Source organism: Lynx canadensis, chromosome B4 (assembly GCF_007474595.2).
Source record: "Lynx canadensis isolate LIC74 chromosome B4, mLynCan4.pri.v2, whole genome shotgun sequence".
Classification (NCBI taxonomy): domain Eukaryota; kingdom Metazoa; phylum Chordata; class Mammalia; order Carnivora; family Felidae; genus Lynx; species Lynx canadensis.
This window is the reverse complement of record NC_044309.1, coordinates 57,761,237-57,787,340: the sequence shown is the minus strand read 5'-3', so window position 1 is coordinate 57,787,340 and position 26,104 is coordinate 57,761,237. Positions and strand designations below refer to the sequence as shown.

The 26,104-nt window shown below is 37.8% G+C and overlaps 1 protein-coding gene across 1 annotated transcript in view; it reads right to left on the bottom strand.

The window, feature by feature from the left end:
• The window catches only part of LOC115518469 (inositol 1,4,5-triphosphate receptor associated 2), an 82,479-nt gene that overhangs the window by 41,351 nt on the left and 15,024 nt on the right, over positions 1–26,104 (bottom strand). Inside the window, exons 3-6 of the mRNA XM_030321953.1 lie at positions 5,253–5,433; positions 2,635–2,714; positions 2,466–2,544; positions 1,194–1,352 (exon numbers count right to left, since the gene is read on the bottom strand). Coding sequence (XP_030177813.1) covers positions 1,194–1,352; positions 2,466–2,544; positions 2,635–2,714; positions 5,253–5,433 — 499 coding nt within the window. The remainder of the gene's footprint in view (positions 1–1,193; positions 1,353–2,465; positions 2,545–2,634; positions 2,715–5,252; positions 5,434–26,104) is intronic.

The following is a 26,104-nucleotide window of genomic DNA, read 5'->3' as shown; positions in this document are numbered from 1 at the left end:
AGATCCACACTTGGTCAATAGGCATATTGGCCTTATATAGACAACACTGCCTTAAATGACATAAAAAATATCATTGCTAGAAATGAACTGACAAACATTGCTGGCAAAAATCTAAAATAGTACAGCTGCTCTGGAAATCAGTTTGGCAGTTCTTCAAAATGTTAAGTACAAGTCACTACACAGCAATTTCACTTCTAGGGATATACCCAAGAGAACTAAAAGCATATATCCACACAAAAACTTATATAGACAAGTTCATAGCAGCAGCATTTGTAATAGCCAAAAAGTGGAAACACTCTAAATGTCCATTATCTGATGAATGGATGAACAAAATGTATACACCCATACAATGGAATATTCAGCCATAAAAAGGAATGAAGCTCCATGCTACAACATGGAACTGTGACAACATTATGCTAAGTGAAAGAAACCAGACACAAAGGTCACATATGGTATGATTCCATTTATGCAAAATATCCAGAACAGGTAAATCCATAGAGACAGAAAGTAGATTAGTGGTTGCCAGGGATTGAGGGAAAGGGAAATGGGGAGTGACTGCTAAAAGGTATGAGCTTTCTTTGGGGCACCTGGGTGGCTCAGTAGGTTAAGCATCCAACTTTGGCTTAGGTCATGATCTCACTGTTCCTGGGTTTGAGCCCCACGTTGGGCTCTGTGCTGACAGCTCAGAGCCTGGAGCCTGCTTCAGATTCTGTGTCTCCCTCTCTCTGCCCCTCACCTGCTCATGGTCTGTCTCTCTCAAAAATAAATAAACATCAAAAATAATTTCTTTTTTATTTATTTTTTTTATTTTTTATTAAAAAAAATTTTTTTTTAATGTTTGTTTATTTTTGAGACAGAGAGAGACAGAGCATGAACAGGGGAGGGGCGGAGAGAGAGGGAGACACAGAATCTGAAACAGGCTCCAGGCTCTGAGCTGTCAGCACAGAGCCCGACGTGGGGCTCGAACTCATGGACTGTGAGATCATGACCTGAGCCGAAGTCGGACGCTTAACTGACCGAGCCACCCAGGTGCCCCAAAAATAATTTCTTTTAAAACCACTGAATTGTACACCTTAAAAGGGTACATTTTATGCTGTGTGAATTATAACCCAATTTTAAAAATAGATTTTTTTAAAAAAAGGAAAAAAAGGATGGAAAGCTCCCAGAGCACCGTACCCCTCTCTATGGTTCACCTTTTTATCTGAAGGCGCAATTCAGTACACTCTTCTGATAACTGGCAGTTAGCTTCTTCCAAGGTTTCTAATGCCAGTTTTAACTTATTATTTTCTTCCTCCAATTTTTGCCTGTTAAAATGTAGGTCTGCTGCATAGGTAATCAAATGAGACACCTCTCTGCAGGGGAAAGAATGAATGAGAATAATCTTCAACATCTCCAATCCCTTCCAATCCAAATACAGTATGTATCACTGTGCGATTTTCTATTTTCCCCTTTTCCATCCTTATAAATAAGTGCAGTCCATTTATAGAATAAATACATATTCAAGCATTTGTTACAGCAGCAAAGATTTTTCCAGAATTGTCAAATATTCAGCATCTGCCAGTTGTGAAGTTGGATGTCACAGCTTTTGTTTATTCTTTTTCTACTTCACGCCTAACATTTATCTCTTTCTACAATAAAGTTTCCTATTTCTGGCTTGGTTAGGAGAGATTCTGAAATAAATCAACACATTGTTACTCTTTCAGTCAAGGGATCCTGACAAGTTTTAACAGGCCTTTAACTAGGAAACTAGCCTGTAGCTCACAACTTAGTATTCACCTTTCCTAAAATTTCCTACAGCTTGTTCGTGTTTGTGTCACCCTTGCCTCAGCATTAGATAATGGACCCTTTGAGAGTCTAGGCCACATGTTTCATGGAGTCCCAGGCCTTCTCTTCCTCTTTGCCATCTGATGCCAGTGCTTAGCACAGCTTGGGTACGTGTTTCCTACTATACCTTTTAGCATGGGCAAACGTAAAGTGTTAAGGATAAAATAAGGGAGAAACAGAATTGCCTCTCCTTGATATCTAAAACACACACATTTAGCAGAAAACAGCTTTTCTCATTCATATCTAGAAGTATCTATTAAAGAGGTGCTTTAAAAACAATCCCCCAAAGAGCGTAATGTCAATGTCATAACTCTACCTCAAATGGAACTTGTTTTCCATGGAAAACACATGAAGTTAATGAAGGAGAAGGGCTTTATTAGTGATAAAATGTTAAAATGTTAATTTATATAATACTAGTCTTATATAAATTGCGTTCCTGGTGAAATTTATTCTAATGCAATTGGGATAGAATAGTTAAAAAGAGTCTACAAAAAGATTTGTTAGCTCTATCACACACACACACACACACACACACACGTGGCTTTATCATAAGTAAAATATGTAGATCTATGAAATAAATGAGAAAAATAAGTCAGAAAAGTTGAGGCACTTGTGAAAGCATCACAAATAAGAATGCTTACAAGACTCCTTTAGACACATCTCCACCCAAAGCCTCGAAGCTCCATGACGTAGATTCTGTTTTATCTGTGGTCATCTTAACTGAAACACATACAAGAGTGTTTTATGAAAAATCCATTTCTCCAAACCACAAGAAAGAGGCAGAAAAAAACGGAAGAAACACATACATACTTGCTCTGCTTGATTTGATGCTGTCCTGTTCAAAAACAAAATCATCAATCCTGCCACTTGATCCAGTACTCATTCCTTTCCTGCAACCAAAACAAAACAAAGCAGTGAGCTAGGATTCCCTGCCAGCCCAAACCTTAGCTAATTTTTCAGATATGCTCTGTACTTTTCTATTCAAGTATTTCTTTCTGAATTTAAAACTACCTTTTTTCACTTAGCAACTATTTGGAGCTCAACATTGTGCTGAGATAGAGTAATAGAAAACAAACCTTAGGCATTACCTCTGTCTCCCATAAACTTTTAATCTAACACAAAAAAGAAAATGAGCATGCAGAAGTAGGCAGGTGATGATGTGCGGCAGCTATGACTAGGGATGTGAGGTCTCAATGGGTTAGGAAGTCAATATAGTTTGGAGTAGTAAGTGGACACTTACAGAGATGGGAATACTGTGGGATTAAACAGTTGGGAAGGAAAAGGCATAAACAACTAATACTTAGGACATATTTATGAGGCTATCATTTTTCTTTTCTCTTAGAAAACCAGGTAGAACCTAAACAAATTGTACTTTGAGCATTTACTCCTGAAAGTTGGGGGAAGCGCTCTATAGACTGCTGTCAAGTACCCAAACTCTAGTTCTAACCCTCAAAATAAACATATTAAAATTTCAACCATTTCCTTTTTAAGAGTCTCTATACTATGATTTAAGTTTTACTTAATCTAAGTGCCATATCCTTAGAATACCTCTCTGGAACAGCCACAAAAGTCTCTATATTTGTACTTACATCTCATTGTGTTTCAATGTGAGATATCTATCAGAATCATACATGCACCATGTTACTATTTCTAGCTACACACTCATCGCCCTTTGAGTTTCTTTTCTTATATTTTGTGTTTATATCTTCCATATTTTTTTCTTTACTTCTGTCCTAAAAATTAGGGTTTCTTTCTTTTGCCTTCACACCATTTTATAATGGGTTAATATTTTTATTATAAACTTAAATATTTTAGGAAAATGAGAAAATGCATGAGAACAAAAAGTTGAAACCATCATGGAAAGATAATCATTTTGGAATATATCTTTCCCAACATTTTTTATGCATATTTTTTCTTTTTCTTTCTTTTTTCTAAATGTTTATTTGAGAGATAGTGAGCAAGTGGGAAAGGGGCAGAGAGAGCCAAGCAGGCTCCGCGCTGTCTGTGCAGAGCTTGATGTGGGGCTCAAACCCACCAACCATGCAACCATGACCTGAGCTGAAATCAAGAGTCAGACCCTTAACCAACTAAACCACCCAGGCGTCCCTATGCATATTTTTTTCTTGATAAATATGGGTTTATACTACATATATGTATTTATGGTCTATTATTGGAAATGAATGTATGTGAATATAATTCTTGTTAAGTATCTAATTATAATTTTGAGTGACTAAAATTCTAGTGTATGGAATTATTTATTAGTCTGACCCTCTATTTAAAAGTTTTTAAGTTGCTTGTATTTATCGTTATCATAAACACACCTATCGCAGTATATGGTTGGTTATTTTTCTTTAAGTTGTATGACTAGCCCAAACCCATCACGTATTTTTAAGGGTTTGGTACATATTCTTAAATAGCTCTTGAAAAAACTGTACCAACTTGCACCACTACCAACAAGGTACTGGACAGTGCTTATTTCTCCACCTGCCTTGACAACATGGGATAGGGTTATTTTTTTTAACACTTTGGCACACTGATGAGGAAAACTGGTATATTGTCTTTATTTGCATTTCTTTGATTACAAGTAAAACTAGATATTTTTATAGATGTATCTTGCTTTCATGATTGACTCATTTTTGGCAAACAACATTTCAATCATCTTTTCCTAAGCTACATTAAAACGTTTTGTCACATATTGGGCTTGAACGGTTCTTTAAGCAAATTCCTACTGTATATGAGCTGATAGCTAGAGATTGGTGGCTGATTAAAAGCCACAGAAATCAAGCTTCCTATGAAAGAACGTAACACTTCTCCAGGTTCCACTAGGGGCGCTGTTATCATGGGTGCTATTCATCCTTTTTGTTTTTCAATCCCACTACTTTTTTTTTTCCCCCTTTTCCCTTTAGCTTCCCTGTATCCTAGGCTTCCAAATTATATTCACTTCCTAATTATCCCCACTGACCTCTACAGGGCATTTATTCTGAGTTTAAATGCATTTGGAGATTTGCTGGTCATTATCAATAATTTGCTTGACTTCTATGTCAGCTCAATTCTTTGTGAGAACATAATAATATGTGCTGCCCTAATCGTAGTAAATGAATGCTATTAGAATTAATATAATTCATATAATACATTCTCAAAGTGTGCTCATCATCCCCATGTGCACACTCATCAGCATCATTATCACTTGAAAACATGTTAGAAATACAAATTATCAGGCTTCTCCCCAGACTTGCTGAATCACCGTTAGGGGGCAATAATCAGGTATAATAAACAGTTTAGATGATTCCAGTGCATGCTAAAGGGTGAGGGGCACCGGATTATAGTATTTCCATCAACACACACACACAAAAAAAACAGATTAGCATTAATTGTAATCAGTTGTTAAAACAGAACCTGAATACACATCCTGCTCGGACTATGATTACCATTTGTTTCTACAGCAAGCCATCCATTCTTTCATAATGGTATGAAAAGTTTCCAGATCCACATGCAGGTCTCTCTTTTCAGGATCAAGCATGTTCCATAACTCCTCAAGTCCACCATCTTCAGAATTTTGACGAGTTGTCTGTCTCAGGTAGTCTATTATATTGGCAATTCCAACTGAGCCTTAGGAAGAAAGGCAAATCAGTTTTGAAAGACGTGTTAACATTATGTTTTAAAAGTGAAAAGTGAATTACTCTATTCCCTCAGGACCCTAGGGTCCTGGAAACTTGCCATAGAACCTTCCCAGTCCTGCTGAGTTGGCATGGCAGAGTGGGAAGAGCACGAGCTTCGGGCTGAAGTCTAATGGGCCTAGTGTCAAATCTTCACTCTGAAGTGTACCAGGTGTGTAGATGTGGGAACATTACTTAATCTCTTTGAGTTTCAGTTTCCTTACCTGTGAGATGAAGATGATAAAACCTACCATACACAGTTGTTACGAGGTTTAAATATGTATGATATATATAATCAATAATAACTTCTAAGAGTAATCAAAAAGCCACCTTATTTTTGTCTCCCATTCTTTCCTTAAAAAGTATTCAGTGAGGGGCACCTGGGTGGCGCAGTCGGTTAAGCGTCCGACTTCAGCCAGGTCACGATCTCGCGGTCCGTGAGTTCGAGCCCCGCGTCGGGCTCTGGGCTGATGGCTCAGAGCCTGGAGCCTGTTTCCGATTCTGTGTCTCCCTCTCTCTCTGCCCCTCCCCCGTTCATGCTCTGTCTCTCTCTGTCCCAAAAATAAATAAAAACATGGAAAAAAATTAAAAAAAAAAAAAAAAAGTATTCAGTGAATAGCAACAGCATTTTTCACAGAACTAGAATAACCCTAAAACACGTATGGAACCACAAAAGACCCCAAATACCCAAAGCAATCTTGAAGAAGAAGAACAAAGCTGAAGGTATCACAATCCCAGATTTCAAGTTATAGTACAAAGCTAGAGTAATCAAAACAGTATGGTACTGGTACAAAAATAGGTATATAGGTCAATAGAACAGACTAGTGAGCCTAGAAATAAACCCATCCTTATATGGTCAATTAATCTATGACACAGGAGCAAGAATATGTAATGAAGAAAAGATAGTCTCTTCAATAAATGCCTCTGGAAAAACTGGACAGACATGCAGAAAAATGAAACTGGACCACTTTCTTATACCACACATAAAAATAAACTCGAAATGGATTAAGGATCAACTTTGTGAGGTATAAACCCATAAAACTTCTAGGATATTTGGGGACGATGGCAGAATAGCAGGATACTAAGCTCACCTTATCCCTTGGATACACCTAGATAACACCCACTCAGTGTAAATAATCCAGAAAATAACCTGAAGACTGACACAACAGACTCCTCACAGCTAAGTGTAGAAAAGAGGCTACATCAAAAAAGGCAGGAAGGGCAGAGATACAGTTGGGAACCAAACTGATCTGTGAGACTGTCTGCAGGAAGGAGGTACACCACAGGCACAGAGAAGAGAAAGGAGCATGTCCCACACCAGGCATCCCAGGCATGGGGGAAAATGAATCCCCATAACATTTGGCTTTGAAAAACAGACGGGCTTAACTTAGCAAGTTCTTACACTCAGTGGGGCTTAACACCTGCAATCTTAAAAAGCAGCAGGTTTGGCTTTGGGAGAGCAGGAGGGCAATAGGAAATCGAGTCTCTGCCCTTAAGAGACAGGATAACAAACAATCCCACTGAGTTATAACATAAAAGCAGCAATTTGAAAAAAAACCTGAGGTATACAGGAAGGAGATTTATTTACTAATTTCAGAACATGTGCAGAAGGAACAGGGACCATTGGGAGACTTCTGTAAGTAAAAAGGTGCTGGCAAGTACCATCCTTCCCCTATCCCCAGCCTAGACACACAGACACCTGCAGGTACCTACACAGTGTGAACACTTTCCACCTAGCTTGTTAAAAGTGACCCTGCCCCCACATTCTCCTGTGGACCTGCTCAAGCCAACACACACTTAGAAGTCCATCCAAAGCAGTGCCACATATCTGGCTGTGTTCCAGCACTCCAAACTGACACCTGCCCTGGGTAGAGAAGAAGATAACCACATATACCAATTTGACTGTGACCTCAAAAGTGGGCAGGGGGCAGAAATATGGTTTGACTTCAGGCCCTACTCACCAAAGAAAGCTTCCCAGGGGACAACACAGGAAGAGAGCCCTGCAGTTCCCTGTGATCACAGCTCTTGGGAAATGCTTAGTGTGACCCAACTGAAGCCAAAGGCAGTCCCAAGGTGGCCCATTAGCAACACAGGGGCCAAATCTTGCCCAAACAGGCAAGGAGAGCCATTGCAGATGACTGAACTGAAGGCAAGTATGTCTCAGCCACAATAGGAGGGCACAAAACACAGAGGAGACTCCCTTGAAGTGTCAGGTTTTGGTGAAAAGGGGACATTACACTGCATGGCTCTATAGAACCTCCTCTTCATGAGGCCACCTCTTTTAAGAGCAAGAGCTATAGTTGACTTTCCTAACACATGGATACAAAGTTAGACAAAATGAGGAGACAGAGGAATATGTCCCAAATGAAAGACCAGGACAAAAATCACAGCTAGAGAGCTAAACAAAAAAGGAGGTAAATAATATGCCTATTGGAGAATTTAAAGTAATGGTAATAAAGATAGTAACTGGACTTGAGAAAACAGTGGAGGATCTTGTTGAGACTGTCAACAAAGAGAAAACAAAAAGAACCAATCAGAGATGAATAACTCAATAACTTAAATTTAAAATACATTATAGGGAATAGATTAGAGGAAACAGAAGAATGGATCAGTGACCAGGAGGACAAAGTAGTGGAAAGAGATCTAGCTGAACAAAAGAGAGAGAAAAGAATAATAAAGAGAATAGATTAAGGGACTTCAATGATACCATTAAGCATAATAATGTTCACATTACAAGGATCCCAGAAGGAGACAAGAGTAAAAAGGGGCAGAAAATTTATTTAAAGAAATAATAGCTAAACACTTTCCAACTCTGGGGAAGGAAACAAATCTAGATCCAAGAGGCACAGAGAGGGCCCAACAAAATCAACCCAAGCAGGTCCACACCAAAACACATATTAATTAACATGGCAAAAAGTAGTGATGAAAATAATTTTCCAGGCAGCAAGAGAAAGAAAGCAGTTACATACAAGTGAAACCCCATAAAGCTATTAGCTGATATTTGAGCAGAAACTTGACAGACCAGAAGGGAGTGAAATGATATATATTCAAAGTGCTGAAAGAAAAAAAACAAAAACAAAAAAACCTGCAACCAAGAATACTTTATTCAGCCAAAGTATCATTCAGAATAGGAGAAATGGAGTTTCCTGAACAAAACTTGAAAGTAATTAATGACCAGCCTTACAAGAAACATTAAAGAGGATTCTATGAGTGGAAAGGTTATCGATAAGCAACAGACAAGAATAAGAAAAGTAGGTTGCACAAAAGGACTAAACTTAAGTATATCAGTAAAAATCCATCAAGGACTTCACAAAATGAAAGTATGAAACTATGTACCTAAAATGTGGGTGGCAGAGGGATAAAAATGTAGTGCTTTAAGATTGGGTCCAAACATAAATGACCATCAACTTAATATAGAATGCTATATGCATAAGATGTTATATGTAAATCTAAAGGTAATCACAAATCAAAAACCTGTGACAGATATGCCAAAAATAAAGAGAAAGGGATCCAAATCAATAAAGAAAGCCATGAATCCATGAACAAAGAGAACAGGAGAAGAAAGGAACAAAGAAGTACTACAAAAGCAACCATAAAATAACAAAATGGCAATAAGTACACACTTATGTATGTAAATAGACTAAATGCTCTAATCAAAAAACCAGGGTGACAGAATGGATAAACATGTAAGAACCATTGATCTGCTACCTGCAAGAGACTCATTTTAAACCTAAAAGGTTCAAACCACACAGGTTGAAAGTGAAGGAATGGAAAAACATTTGACATGCAAATGGAAGTGAAAAGAAAGCTAGGGTAAAATTACTTTTACCAGACAAAATAGACTTCAAACTGAATACTACAACAAGAGACAAAAAAGAATACTACCTAATGATAAAGGGAACAATCCAATAAGAAAATACAACAATTTTAAATATTCATGCACCCAACACGAAAGCACCCAAATACATAAAGCACCTATTAACAGACATAAAAGAATAGTAATACAATAATAGTAAGGGAGATTAACACCCCACTTAACTAATGGATAGATCATCCAGACAAGAAAACAACAATAAAGCAGGGGCTTTGAATGACACTTTGGACTAGATAGATCTAACAGATATATTCATTCAGGACATTCCATCCTAAAACAGGAGAATACATATTCTTCTCAAGTACACATGGAACATTTTCTAGACTAGATCACATGTAAGGCCACAGAACAAGTCTCAACAAATTCAAAGAGACTGAGGACATATCATGCATCTTTTCAGACCACAGTACTATGAAACTGGAAATCAAGCACAAGAAAAAATCTGAAAACACAAATTAAAGAGGTTAAATAACATGCTACCAAACAAGGAGTGGGCCAGCCAAGAAATCAAAGAGGAAATAAAAAAAATACATGGAGACAAATGGAAATGGAACCATAATAGCCAAAAATCTTTGGTATGCAGCAAAAGCTTTTCTAAGAGGGAAGATTATAGCAAGATAGGCTTACCTCAAGGAACAAGAAAAACTCAAACAACCTAGTCATACACCTAAAAGACTTAGAGAGAAAGAGAGAGGAAAAAAACAAACAAACAAAACCCCAAACCAGTAGAAAAAGGAAATAATACAGAGGAGAAATAAACAAAATATAAAGTAAAAAAAAAAAAAAACACCAAAAAAACAAAAAGAACAGATGAAATCAAAACCTGTTTTTCAAAAGGTCAACAAAATTGATAGATCTTTAACCAAGCTCATAGAAAGAAAGAAAAAAAGGAAAGAAAGAAAAGAAAGAAAAGCAAGGAAGGAAGACAGGAAAGAAAAAAATAACTAACGCAAGAGAAATACAAAGGAGTAAAATTATAAAAGAATATTATGAAAAATTATATGCCAACAAATTGGACAACCTAGAAGAAATGGATAAATTCCTAGAAGCATATAACCTCCCAAACTGGAATCAGAAAGAAATAGAAAATTTGAACAGACCAGTTATCAGCATTACAAATAAATCTGTAATAATACTAAACAAACAAACAAACACCAAAAAACAAACAAAAAAGAAAACAATTCCCAAACAAAAATCCAGGTCAGATGGCCCCACAGGTGAAGCCTACCAAACATTTAAAGAAGAGTTAATACCTATTCTTCTAAAATTATTCCAAAAAAAAGAAAGAAAGAAAAAAGAAAAGAAGAAGAAGAAGGAGGAGGAGGAGGAGGAGGAGGAGGAGGAGGATGGAAGGAAATCTTTCAAATTCATTCTATGTGGCCAGAATTATCCTGATACCAAACAACAGATAAAGACACCACGAAAAAAAAAAAAAAAAAAAAAAAAAAAAAACAGGCCAATATCTCCAATGAACATAGATGCAACAATTCTCAACAAAACCGACACAACAATGCTTTTAAAAAATCCTTCTTCACTTATTTCACTTAGCATAACACTCTCCAGTTCCATCCACATTGCTACAAAAGGCCATATTTCATTCTTTCTCATTGCCACGTAGTATTTCATTGTGTATATAAACCATACAGAGAAAGACAGATACCATATGTTTTCATGTGGATTCTGAGAAACTTAACAGAAGACCATGGGGGAGGGGAAGGAAAAAAAATTTAGAGAGGGAAGGAGCCAAACCATAAGAGACTCTTAAAAACTGAGAACAATCTGAGGGTTGATGGGGGTAGGAGGGAAGACAGGGTGGGTGATGGGTACTGAGGAGGGCACCTGTTGGGATGAGCACTGGGTGTTGTATGGAAACCAATTTGACAATAAATTTCATATTAAAATAAATAAATAAATAATCCTTCTTCATGATCAAGTGGGATTCACGCCTGAGATGCAAGGGTGGTTTAATATTTACAAAATCAATGTGATAATCACATCAACAAGAAAAAGGATAAAAATCATATGTTCAATAGATGCAGAAAAAGTATTTGGCAAAGTATGAAAGCTATTCATGATAAAAAGAATACCTTCAACAAAGTAGATATAGAGGAACCATACCTCAATATAATAAAGGCCATTTATGAAAAACTCACAGCTGACATCACACTTACTGGGGGAAAAACAGATTTTCCCCTCAGGTCAGGAACAAGACAAGGACGTCCACTCTCACCACTTTTATTCAACATTGTGCTGTAAGTCCCAGCGAAAAGCCATCAGATGAGAAAAAGAAATAAAAGGCATCCAAATTGGAAAGGAAGAAATTAAACATTCACTATTTGCAGATGAAATGAGACTATGTGTAGAAAACCCAAAGACTCCACAAAAAAACTACTAGAACTGACAAATGAATTCAATGAAGTTGCAGGATATAAAATCAACATATAGAAATCTGTTGCATTTCTATACACTATAATAAAGTAGCAGGAAAGGAAATTAAGAAAACAATCCTATTCACAATCATATCAATACCTAGGAATAAACTTAACCAAGCACATAAAGACCTGTACTCTGAAAACTATAAAACACTGATGAAAGAAATTTAAGATGGCACAAACAAATGGAAACATATTCCATGCTCATGGATTGGGAGAACAAATACTGTTAAAGTATCCATACTACCCAAAACAATCTACAGATTTAATGCAATCCTTATCAAAATACCAACATCATTTTTCATGGAACTAAAAGAAATAATCCTAAAATTTGTATGAAGCCACAAAAAAAAACCCCAAATTTCCAAAGTAATATTGAAAAAGAACAAAACTGGAGGTATCACAATCCCAGACTTCAAGATATACCACAAAACTGTAGTAATCAAAACAGTATTGTACCAGCACAAAAACAGACAAATAAATCAATGGACCAGAATGGAGAGCCGAGAAATAAACCCACACTTGTATGGTCAATTAATCTTTGACAAAGGAGGCAAGAATATGCAACAGAAAAATGACCTCTCTTCAACAAAGAGTTTTAGGAAAAACTGGTGTTGGGCAGCTACTGAGAAAAGAATGAAACCAGACCATTTTCTTATACCAAACACAAACACAAATTCAAAATGGATTAAAGACCTAAACATGAGACCTGAAACCATAAAAATTCTAGAAGAGAACACAGGCAGTAATTTCTCTCACTCAGGCTGTAGCAAATTTTTCTAGGTATTTCTCCCGAGGCATGGGAAACAAAAGCCAAAATAAACTTAGGGACTACATCAAAATAAACAGTTTCTGCCCAGTGAAGGGAAAAAAAATCAATAAAACTAAAAAGCAACCTATAGAATAGGGGAAGATATTTGCAAATGACATATCTGATAAAGGGTTAGTATCCAAAATATATAAAGAATTTATACAACACCAAAAAAATAATAATAATAATTAAAAAAATAGGCAAAAGACATGCACAGACATTTCTCCAGAGAAGACATCCAGAGGGCCAAGAGACACATGAAAAGATGCTTATTTCACTCATCATTAGGGAAATGCAAATCAAAACCACAATGAGATACCACTTCATACTTGTCAGAATGGCTAAAATCAACACCACAAGAAACAACAAGTGTTGGCAAAGATGTGGAGAAAAAGGAATCTTTGTGCACTGTTGGTGAGAGTGAAAACTAGTGTAGCCACTATGGAAAACAGTACAGAGTTTCCTCAAATATTAGAATTACCATGTGATCCAGTAATTCCATAAATTATGGAATTCCATAAATTCTACAACTGGACATTTACTCAAAGAGTACAAAAACATTAATTTGAAAAGATATATACATCCCTATGCTTATTGCAGCATTATTTACAATAGTCAAGATACAGAAACAGCTATATATATATAGTGGAATATGTATCTGTGTGTGTGTGTGTGTGTAGTGAAATATTACCCAGACATCAAAAAGGATGTGATGTTGCCATTTGTGACAACACAGATGAACCTAGAAGGTATTTTGCCAAATGAAATAAGGCAAACAGAGACAAATACCATACGATTTCACTTATATATAAAATCTAAAACAACAAAACAATGAATAAATGAACAAAACGCAGAAAGAGACTCATAAATACGGAGAAAATATTAATGGTTGCCTGAGGGGAAGGGGTGGAGGGGATGGCAAAAACAGATGAAGAGGAGTGGAAGATGCAGGCTTCCCGTTATAGAATAAGTCATGGGGATAAAATATACAGTATAGGGAATATAGTCAATAGTATTGTAACAGTGTTGTATGGTGACAGAAGGTAGCTATACTTGCAGTGAGCACAGCATGACATATAGACTTGTTAAAGTCTACATACAACATAGTGAAGTCCACTATGTTGTACACCTGAAGCTAATGTAACGTTGTACATCAACTATGCTTCCCAAAAAAAAAAAAAAAATCAAAGGTTAACTACTGCATAGATATTTTTCTCAGGGTACAAAAAAATGTGTTCATTAGTTATATATGAAAATAGGGAAGAAAACAAAGGCATTCAGTGAAGGGAGTTTCCCCTCTACCCTAGATGGAATTTCAGTCTCAAGTAAGTAGTTTGAATCTTTTTTGGATGAGTTAGTATGGCAAAGTCATTCTTAGATACAGTCAATTCTACTAGAACACTTAGAAATTAAGTTAGTAATTGACACACCAATCATATTTAAGCATAAGACATCTCTTTCAGCTTATAACTGAAGCCTGCCTAGAGCTATGTGCTCTGGGGACAGGCTGGATGCAAGAGTGAGGATTCTTCCCTCAAGGAGGTTAAGTATAGGCTGTAAGAAAAAAAGACATCTAGTGATTAGGAGAATGGGTAGTTGTAAAGGAGAATGAATAACTTTAAAGAGAGTACAGCTCGTCCCCAAATTAAGATGGTTTGATTTCTTACTTTACAATGGTTGCAAAGCAACACACATTCAGTAGAAACTGTACTTCAAATTTTGATCTTTTCCATGGTTAGTGATATGCAACACGGTACTCTTTCTTGATGCTGGACAGGGACAGTGAGCCACCACTGCCAGTCAGCCATGCGATCACAGAGGTAAACAATGAGTACACTTACAACCACTTTCTTTTTCACTTTAAGTGTTCATATACATTACATGATACATTGAATACTTTATTATAAAATAGTCTTTGTACTGGATGACTTTGTCCAACTGTAGGCTAATGTAAGTCTTCTGAGCACGTAAATTAGGCTAGACTAAGCTTTGACATTTTGTAGGTTAAGTATTAAGTGCATTTTCAGTTTAGGGTATTTTCAATTTACAATGGGTTTATCAGGCTGTAACCCCATCGTAAGTTGAGGAGGATCTGTATTAACAGCAAATGTCATTTGGTAGTGTTAGGAAGTTTTGAGAAGGGAAAACATGAATACATTTAGAGAGATGATTTTTACTCCCTTTTTTTTTTTGCAGAATTGAAAAGAGCTGTAAAGCTAACAATATCTTTATCTTATTTTCTCCACTAAAACTCTAAGCCCTTCATCACATACCTTAAACTTAAAAGGCCTCCTGTCTTGGTTTTTTGTTTTTTTTGTTTTTTATGTGTCAACTTGACTGGGCCATGGGATGTCCAAGTATTTGGTCAAGTGTTATTCTGGATGTTCTATGAGGGTATTTTTTGGTGAGATGAACATTTAAATTAGACTAACTAATGCAGATTGTCCTTCCTAATGAGGGTGAGCCTGAATAGAACAAAAAGATGGGCCCTCCTCTGAGTAAGCAACAATTCTTCCTGACTGACTGCCTTTGTTTGAACTGGGACATCTGTTTTCTTCTTACCTTCAGACTCAAGTCCAACCATCAGCTCTTTGGTCTTGAGACTGCCTTTGGATAGGAACTAAACCATCAGCTCTCCCAGTTCTCTTTGGGGAGGTTTTGGACTTACTGGGCTCATACTGGAACTTAACCATCAGCTCCTTAGGTCTCTAGCTGACTGACATACCAGGTGGATCTTGGTATTTACTTGCCTCCATAATCATGTCAGCCAATCCCTTATAATAAATCTCTGTAACACACATGCACACACACACACACGCACACACACACTTTGTCTCTCTCTCTCTCTCTCTCTCTCTCTCTATTGCTTTCATTTCTCTGAAGAACTCTGATTAATATCTCTCTTCAGTGGAGTTTCCTTATTTTCTTCAGGGAAATAGTTCCTTAAATCCTGCCCAAGCAGAGAAGCTTTCTGGGAATAAATAGGCATCATTCATCTTAACAATATAATTAAAGGGTGCATGAAAATGTTTTCGCACAAGAATATTCATTATGATGCTGTTTATAACAGAAAAATATAGCATCCAATTGAGATAAACTGGTTAAGTAAAATATGATATATCCCCCCAAAAAGTATAGTATATGAAGAAAATTTGTGGACACAGATGAGCACTCAAAATTATATGAGAAAAAGCTGATTCTAAAAAAAAGTCTGGAAACATTCCCATACATACTTAGGGAATATACTGGTATGTAGCTTAAGAAAAAAAGAATGACCCAAAAATCTTAAACCATTTTTAGCAGTCATATTGCAGTAGCGAGGCACACAGAATCTAGGGCGTCCGTTATGATCCCTGCCCCCTGATGTTTACACCTTTGTGCAGTTCCCTCCCCTTGAGTGTGGGCATGCTTCTCACCAGTAGAACATTGCAAAGGTGATGGGGCATACGTGTATGTAGTTATATAATTAAGGTACATAAGATTACAGCTCTTGACCTGCTAGAGTCACCCCCCTGCTGGCTTTGAAGGAGCAAAATTATTTGAAGGAGATGTGTTATGGCCTTTGTGCGCTGAGAGGCCCAGCTGGCAGGAAACAGGGACACCTCTAGCTGACAGCAGCAAGAATCTGAGGCTCTCAATCCTATAACCACAAAGAACTAAATTCTGCCACCAAAAGCAGGCCATTCCCCTGTTGAACCACAGATAAGACAGCTACCCCAGACAACACTTTCATTGCAGCCTGTGAGTTCCTTAGCAGAAGACCCAGCTAAGCTGCACATGGAGTTCTGCTCCACAGAAGGTGTGGCTTGTTGCAAGCCACCAGATTTGTGGTAATTCAGCAACAGGAAAAATACAAGTAGTTTGGGTATTATTATTCTAAAATTGTCGTGTGTGTATTGTAGAATAAAGCAAATGAGCATTTATATTGGTTTCGTTGAAGACTAGGATTTTCTATGGGTGACAAAGGAAATACAGGTATGGAAGAGATAAGTAAAACCCCTATACTGCTAAATTTGCATTGGAAGGAGGTTGATGAACTCAAAATGTATTTTATCTTCCAAACATTTAAGTACTTCCTAGATCTGACTACTGAAAAGGCCCATAAATAACAACAATCCTTTGCCTCCAGATTATGGTCTCTATTATTTCCATGAAAAAGAGCCATGGATAACTTGAAGAAATAAATGATTCGAAAGTGGGGCAGGAAGTGTACAAGACAAGCCTGGAGACTTTTTTTTTTATTATTTTAACATTTATTTATTTTTGAGACAGAGAGAGAGACAGCATGAACAGGGGAGGGTCAGAGGAAGAGGGAGACATAGAATCTGAAACAGGCTCCAGGCTCTAAGCTGTCAGCACAGAGCCCAACGCGGGGCTCGAACCCACAGACCGCGAGATCATGACCTGAGTGGAAGTCGAACGCTTAACTGACTGAGCCATCCAGGCGCCCCATCCTGGAGACTTTTATAATAACAAGAAAAATAAGGAAGCTATTAAAAACAGTGAGGACATATAAAAAGTATTAGTACCTGGGACATCTGGCTATACCAGGAAGTAATGAAACACTCAAAGAAAGATGTACCAAACAGACATAGGAGCCAGCTTAAAGAATATCCTGATAGCCAACTCTGGGACAATTTGAGCTTCAAAATAAATGATAGCAACAGATCATAAACCACTGAATATAAGAATCTGCAAATTCATAGTGATATTAACTTATTAATTGGTAAGAAGGTAAGGGCACCTGGATGGCTCAGTCGGTTAAACATGTAACTTCAGCTCAGGTCATGATCTCATGGTTCGTGGGTTTGAGCCCCACAGAGGGCTTTGTCCTGACAGGGTGGAGGCAGCTGCAGATTCTCTGTCTCCCTTTCTCTGGGCCCTTCCTCTGCTCATGTGCTCATGCTTTCTCTTTCAAAAATAAAACATAAAAAAAAAAAAAATAGGAAGAAGGTAAAATCCTTATGGTAGATTGACAAGTAATAAATATAGAAAAAATGGAGATTAAAAAAATTTCTATTTGGCCACATTTATAGTAGTAATTGAATTAGGCAAGAAATATCAATGGATGCTATGTTTCTAATCACAAATTCCAACATGTAGCTTTTTTCTCCATATACACCCAAGCAATTCTTGGGTACTAGCTGGGTGCCCTATAATTCAACTTAATTCTGACACTTTTTATCTGGTGATGGTGTCAGATCCCATAAAACCCATCCCTACAACCTTCAGATGCCAATATCAAGTCAGGATGTCACCTGTACTTCTCACTGACCTGCTATGGACTGAATGTTACCATGACCACCTCCTTGGGTGTGATCATTGCTAGAGTGGCTCCCAAAACTCAGAGAAACATTGCACTTACTAGATCCCCAGTTAATTACAATAGTGTATAACTCAGGAACAGCCAGATGGAAGAGATGCATAAGACAAGGTATGGGGAAAGGTCACCGAGCTTCCAGCCTCACCCTGACACATCGCTCTCTCCAAATATCCACATGTTCACCAACCTGGATGCTCTCCAAACCTGCTTTTAGTTCTCCTTTTAGGCTTTATAATACAGGCAGGATTGATTAAATCATTGGCCATTGATCACTGAACTCAATATCCAGCCCCTCTCCCATCTGGAGGTCAGGAAGGAGTGGCTTAAATTTCCAACATTCTCATCATGTGGTTGTCTCCTCTAGCAACCAGTCCCATCCTTATTTGGGGCCCAAAAGTCACCTCGTTAACATAACCAAAGACACCTTTATTGCTCTCATCATTTAGGAAATTCCTACAGTTTTAGGAGCTCAGTGCCAGAAATGGGACAAAAACTAAATATGTATTTTTTATTATAAAGCACAATATCATAAGTACTAAAACTAGTGAATGAAAGTCTGATGAGGAATAGGAGATGTACATAGATTCAAAGTATCTTCGCATAAATTATTTATTAATTACAAAGGAACAATAGTAACTTTGCAATGGGGAAATTTGGCAGACACTACACCAATCAAGTGATCAAGATTTTAAATCCTGATATGTAGTATTAAGAACACAACATCACTGCTGTTGTATGTCTGTGAAAATATAGAACTTGAATAATCAAGAGAAAATATCATTCTACGAAGTAACTGGCCTATATTCCTCAAAAAATTCAAGGTCATAAAAGACAAGGAATTGAGAAACTCTCCAGATGTAAGGAAACTAATGAGCTTTGACAACTAAATATGTGAACTGAACTGGATCCTGGACCAGGAAACCAAAAAGCTATAAAGTATATGTTTGGGACAACTGAGAATATTTGAACATAGAACTTTGAATTAAATCATAGTATTGTAATAATGTTAAACATCCTGATTTTGATCATTATTCTGTAGTCATGCAAGCAAATGTCTTTATTTATTGGAAATACATTCTGATGTTCTTAGGGGTAAGAAGGCACAGTAACTGCAATCTACCCTTAAGTGATCAGAAACACAATCAAGCTTTTATCTCGCTTCTCCTTTGGAAGGAAGACCTAGGACAGCCAAATAGTTGATGAAGCAGGGGAGTTTTGTTTTTTTTTTTTTTTTAATCAATTATTACAGCTGATAAATTAGGAAGGAATGATAGAATATCACCATTTGCAACACCTAACGAGAGAATAGATGTAGGCTTTATTAAAAAGAAAACCACAGACCCCAAATGGTCTCACCTAGGCCAAGTCCCCAGACCAGAGCTCAGTACCTAATATAATTGCAGTTTCAATCTCCCCAGAAATGTAGTCTTCTTAACTGGTCAAGGAGGAATTTTCTGATGGGCACCAATGAGTCCACCACATAGGCCCTCTCCATCCCCTGAAGGAAGGAGAGGTATAATCTGCAACCTCCCCTTCAATCCCTCCCAGTTCCTGCACTCTTCCCCCTAAGGGAAAGTCACCTTGCTTGGAATAATTCTTTTCTTCTGCTAATAATATTCTTGCCCCACTCTCCTTATAAAAACCTTCTATATTGTACATCTCTGAATCCCTTGCTACTTGGTGGATGGAATGCTGCCTGACTCATAAATCATTTAATAAAGTCAATTATATCTTCAAATTTACTCAGTTGATTTTGTTTTTTAACAGATTTTGTGGCAGCAATGAGATCCAAAGCAAACTTCCAGTAGCATTTGGGGACAGTGAGAAACACAGGAATGGTACGCACAAACCATCTGAGTTCACTGTCTTTCTTGTCATTTCCAGGGGTTGTGGGTAACTTCCTTAGTTCTGAGTTCTGCTCTATGTTGTGTTTAAGCTCCCAATCTAATTGGCTTTCCTTCACAGGGCAGGTCAGCTTGTGCTGGCAGAGAGTTATGCCCCAAGTCCAATTGAGCTGGCATATTTGTCTGAAGCCCAGTTGACCTAGCATATTTGCCCAGAGCCCAGTGGAGCTGGTGGTTCTGCCCAGAGCCCAAGTGATCTGGCAGAATGGTCTGCCTGGAGCTAAACTCTAGCCTTTCAGACCACAATTCCCATGGTGGAAAACTTGACCGAGTTCCACAAGAATTATTGCTGGTGCACATGTGTCTTCTTGTGGCCAGGACCCAGTATCATTTCTTGGTTACTACTGATACGTTAAGGTGCACAATGTTTATTTGCTTTGTTTTGTGTAGATAAAGGAGCAGGAATCTCAGAAGCCAAAAAGATGCAAAACTTGGTAGGCATAGGTTGAGCATTCAAAGGCTGTTAGAGCAGTAGCCACCTCAAGAAGATTCCCATGACAGAATACATTGGTCACAGAATGAGTTAGATAGACACTAGGTCACTTGCCAAACTGCAAGGAAACTTCTGTACAACAAGGTATACTATAAAACACACATAAACCCCAACCCTGTGGCGCATCCTTTTTAGGTATTAGTTTGGCCCTGAGAAAGCCACAGTCTTAGCTAATGGGATTTTTAAATTCTGAAGAGTCATGCATGCCACCTTCCTGCACACCTGCTTACTTTGTGCCTAAGAACTATAGTCCCAGAAATCTCAGCTACCTACCAAAAATGACAAAACTGTACTAAGTTTGTTTTACGTCCTGTGGAACTTGGCTTGGTAACTGTCAGGTTGGAGGCCTCAAAATAAGGCCAGACAGATATGTGATTTGCACTTCATTTCCAGGTAACTATGGCTGAACAGAAATAGGGTAACTCCATTTGCAGCTGGGGTCCTACCAAACTTCTCCCAGCCCTCAAGGATATTTTGGCCTAGAAATACAATGGCCATTATGAGGAACATTAGATAAGATTATTTAAGAAGTGCACTTGAAAGCAAGAGTTCCCAAATTAAATACAATGGGAAACCTGTTTTAATTGGCATGCAGATGCCTCCAAAAGGTTTCAAAATTCCAGAGTAGTTCTACTGAAAGATTCATTAGAAAAGGCTAATGAAGAAGAGACAATATACCTAAAATAAGACATCAAGACCAATTCTGTCATGATGCAATCCCTACTGTTGCCCTCTATCCTTTGAGAAATCATCCTAGCAATCCTATATCTGAATTGCCTTTCCACTCTAAAGAGCCTACTAACCAGTTACATTTTAAAATAAGACCATTCATGGGTGCCTGTGTGGCTCAGGCTCTGAAGCATCCGACTCAATTTTGGCTCAGGTCATGATCTCATGTTCATGGGTTTGAGTCCCGCGTCATCCTCTGCACTGTCAGCACAGGATTCTCTCTCTCCCTCTCTCTCTGCCCCTTCCCTGCTCATGTTCTCTCTAAAAATAAACAAACATTTTTTCAGTAAAAATAAATAAAATAAGACCATTCAGCGCTATCACAGATCCTCATCAGGCATTGGCCAAAGGCTGAACTAGGGGTCGTAGCTAAGTGACTTCAGCTCAGGTCTTGACTTCATGGTTAGTGGGTTCAAGCCTTTCACTGGACTCTGTGCTGACAGCTCAGAGACTGGAGCCTGCTTCGGATTCTGTGTCTCCCCCTCTCTCTGTCTTTCCCCTGCTCACATGCTGTTTCTCTCTCAAAAATAAGCATTAAAAATGTTTTTAAACAAAAAGATTAAAAGAAAGAATTTCCTAAACTCAGGAAGGATCCTCAAGGGTTTTTCTAAATAGATTACCTCCTGAGTCCATTCAAAAGACAGAAGTAAAAATTCATGTTTTCCTTCTTTCCCAAATCCAGACCCATTGGTTACTGATTCTTTGTCTCCTAGAAATAACTCTTTCTTTTTTGCTTGTCTCATTTTATGTTCTAATGAAGAAAGCTAAAGGGATTACATTTTATAAACACTCCATCTCTGCTGTTTTTCTGGTAGGCCCCATTCACTTATGTATTTTGCATATTTTGCCTCTGAATAAGCCAAAGGAACTGTGTTCCCACTTCAAGGGGTGATGATAGAAGCAGAAAAATGTTTGCCTTTAGCCCAGAAGGCTTACATACAGCCTGCATAGTTTTGATAATACATGCTGGTTGCTATGTTCTTAAAGGGTCTCATGACTGCCTGTACTTCTCACCAATAGTTAAAATTGAGCTGAATTATAAAGCACCAGAGAGCTCTTACAAAAGTAGTTTTATGAATAGAAATTTGAAGAAAATATTTTATGATCTAATACTCCCTGCATCTCCCCCCTCTGAGCACTAAGCATATAACCAATCAGCTTCATACAGCAAAAGTGTAGCTCTTTCTGCCCATGGGTCCTGTTCCTGTGCTACCTAAATAAACTTATTGGGGAGGAGTTAAGATGGCAAAGAGGTAGGAAGACGCTGGACTTTCCTTATACCTCAAACACAACTGTATTGAGGTCAGATCACTTGGAACACCCAGGAAATCAATCTAAGAACAGTCAGAAGGATGTCCACGGTTCGAGGGAGACAGCATTACAGGTGTGAGGTTTATTTTAACAAACAAGTCAAAGCACACCTAGTTAAAGGTCCAAACACCCTGCATTGCAAGCAAAGAGGAGCTCCGCAGAGGACTGACCAGTGGGAAAGAGTAGCCAATATGCAACAGCAGAGTGCACACAGCATACACCAGAAACACTTACTGAAGTCCCAGCCCTGGACAGTGTATGACCCTTTTCTTTTTTTCTTTTTAATTTTTTTTAACGTTTATTTATTTTTGAGATAGAGAGAGACAGAACATGAACGGGGGAGGGTCAGAGAGAGAGAGAGGGAGACACAGAATCCAAAACAGGCTCCAGGCCCCAAGCCATCAGCACAGAGCCCGACGCGGGGCTCGAACTCACAGACCGCGAGATCATGACCTGAGCCGAAGTCGGACGCTTAACCGACTGAGCCACCCAGGCGTCCCACGACCCTTTTCTAATAGAGCATTACTCTCAGGTGCAGGAAAGATAGCAAGCTTTCAAAACACACAAAAGACAGAAACTAAGCCAAAATAGCAACATGGAGGAGTTATCCCCAAAAGAAAGGTCAAGAAAAAAATCATAACCAGGGACTTGCTCAAAACAGATATAAGCAATATATCTGAACAAGAATTTAGAACAACCATCCTAAGGCTACTAGCTGGGCTTGAGAAAAAGCAAAGAAGACCCCAGAGAAACCCTTGTGCAAAGATGAAAGACCTAAAAACTAGTCATGCTGAAATAAAAAATGCTATCACTGAGGTGCAAAACTGACTGGATATAGTTACAACGAGCATTGAAGAAGCAGAGGAGAGAATAGGTGATCTAGAAGATAAAATTATGGAAAATACAAAGCTGAAAAGAAGAAGGAAAGAAAACTATTAGGTCACAAAGGTAGACTTAGGGAATTCAGCAATTCCATAAAGCAAAATAACATCCATACCATAGGAGTCCCAGAAGAAGAGTGGGAAAAGGGGGCAGAAGGTTTATCTGAATAAATTATAGCTAAGAACTTCCCTAATCTGGGGAAGGAAACAAGCATTCAAGCCCAAGAGGCACAGAGAACCCTCCTCAAAAATCAACAAAAACAAGTCAGTTAAGTGTCTGGCTCTTGGTTTCGTTCAGGTTGTGTTCTCACAGTTTGTGGGTTTTGGGGATTGAGTCCTATGTCAGGGTCTGCACTGACAGTATGGAGCCTTCTTGAGATTCCCTCTCTCTCTGCCCCTCTCCTGATTGCTCTCTCTCTCTCTAAAAATAGACAAACTTTAAAAAATGAATGGGTTAACCAGGAAATTAAAGAAGAAATTAAAAATATATGGAAGCAGATGAAATGGCAACACAACAGTCCAAAATCTTTGGGATGCAGCAAAAGCAGTCCTAAGAGGAAGTTTATTGCAATCCAGTCCTATCTCAAGAAGCAAGAAAGGTCCAAATATACAACCTAACTTTGCACCTAAAGGAACTAGAAAAGGAACAGGAAATAAAACCTAAAGCCAGAAGAAGGGAAATAAATATTATAGCAGAAATAAAATGATATAGCAAAACAAAACAAAACAGTAGAACAGATCAATGAAACTAAGAGTTGGTTCTTTGAAAATTGATAAACCCCCAGGCCAACTTATCAAAAAGAGAAAGGACCAAAATGGATAAAATCATGAAGGAAAGAGGAGAGTTTACAACCAACACCACAGAAATACAAACAATTGTACAAGAATACTGTGAAAAACTGTATGCCAACAAACTGGGCAATCTGGAGGAAATGGACAAATTACTAGAAACTCACAAACTACCAAAACTGAAACAGGAAGAAATAGAAAATTTGAACAGAACCATAACCAGAAAAGAAATTGAATATAATCAAAAATCTCCCAACAAACAAGTCTTGGGCCCGGTGGCTTCCCAAGGGATTTCTACCAGACATTTAAAGGAGAGAGAAACTTTTCCAAAAAAATAAAAATGGAAGGAAAACTTCTAAACTCATTTTACAAAGCCAGCATTACCTCGATTGCAAAACCAAAGACCCTACTAAAAAGGAGAATTACATGCCAATATCCCTGAGGAACATGGATGCAAAAATTCTCAATAAAATACTGGCAAATTGAATTCAACAGTACCATTAAACAAATCATTCTCCATGATCATGTAGGATGTGTTCCTGGGCTGTAGGGTGGTTCAATATTCACAAATCAGTCAACATGATACAACAGGTAAAGAACCATATGATCCTGTTAATAGATCCAAAAAAGCACTTGACAAAACACAGCATCCATTCTTGATAAAAACCCTCAACAAAGTAGGGATAGATGGAATATACCTCAATATCATAAAGGCCAGATACAAAAGACCCACACTAATATCATCCTCAATGGGGAAAAACAGAACCTCTACCCTACAATCAGGAACAAGACAAGGATGTCCACTCTCACCATTACTATTTAACATAGTACTGGAAATCTTAGCCTCAGCAGTTAGACAACAAAAAGAAACAAAAGGCATTCACATTGCAAGGAAGAAGTCAAACTTTCACTCTTTGCAGATGACATGATACTTTATGTAGAAACCCCAAAAGACTCCACCAAAAAATTCTTAGGACTACTCCATGAATTCAGCTACATCACAGGATATAAAATCGACACACAGAAATCTGTTGCATTTCTATACATCAATAACAAAGCAGCAGAAAAAGAAATCAAGAAATCGATCCCATTTGCAATTGCACCCAAAACAAGAAGATACCTAGGAATAAACCTAACTAAAGAAGTAAAAGAGCTATACCCTGAAAACTATAGAACAGAACACTTATGAAAGAAATTGAAGAGGACACAAAGAAATGGAAAAGCATTCCATGTTCATGGATTGGAAGAACATTGCTAAAATAACTATACGACCCAAAGAAATATACACTTTTAATGCAATCTCTATTAAAATACCACCAGCATTTTTCACAGAGCTAGAAAAAACAATCCTAAATTTTATATGGAACCACAAAAGACCCCAAATAGCCAAAGCAATACTGAAAAAGAAAAACAAATTTGGAGGCATGATTCCAGATTTCAAGCTATATTACAAAGCTATAGTCATCAAGACAGTATGGTACTGGCACAAAAACAGACATATAGATCAAAGGGACAGAACAGAAAACCAAGAAATGGACCCACAGCTATATGGTCAACTAATCTTTGACAAAGTGGAAAAGAATATCCAATGTAAACAAGTCTCCTTAACAAATGGTGTTGGGAAAACTGGGTAACAACATGCAGAAGAATGAAACTGGACCACTTTCTTACACAATACTGAAAAATAAGATAAATGAAAGACCTAAATGTGAGACAGAAAGCCATCAAAATCCTAGAGGAAAACACAGGCAGCAACCTCTTTGGCCACAGCCAAAGCAACTTCTTACTAGGCACATTACCAAAGGCAGGGGAAACAAAAAACATGAACTATTAGGACTTCATCAAGATTAAAAGCTTTTGCATAGCAAAGGACAAAATCAACAAAACTAAAAGGCAGCCTACAGAATGGAAGAAGATATTTGCAAAGGACATATCAGATAAAGGGTTAGGATCTAAAATCTATAAAGAATTTATCAAACTCAGCACCCAAAAAAACAAATAATCCAGTGAAGAAATGGGCAAAGAACATGAATAGGCCCTTTTCCAAAGAAGACATCCAGAGGACTAACAGATACAT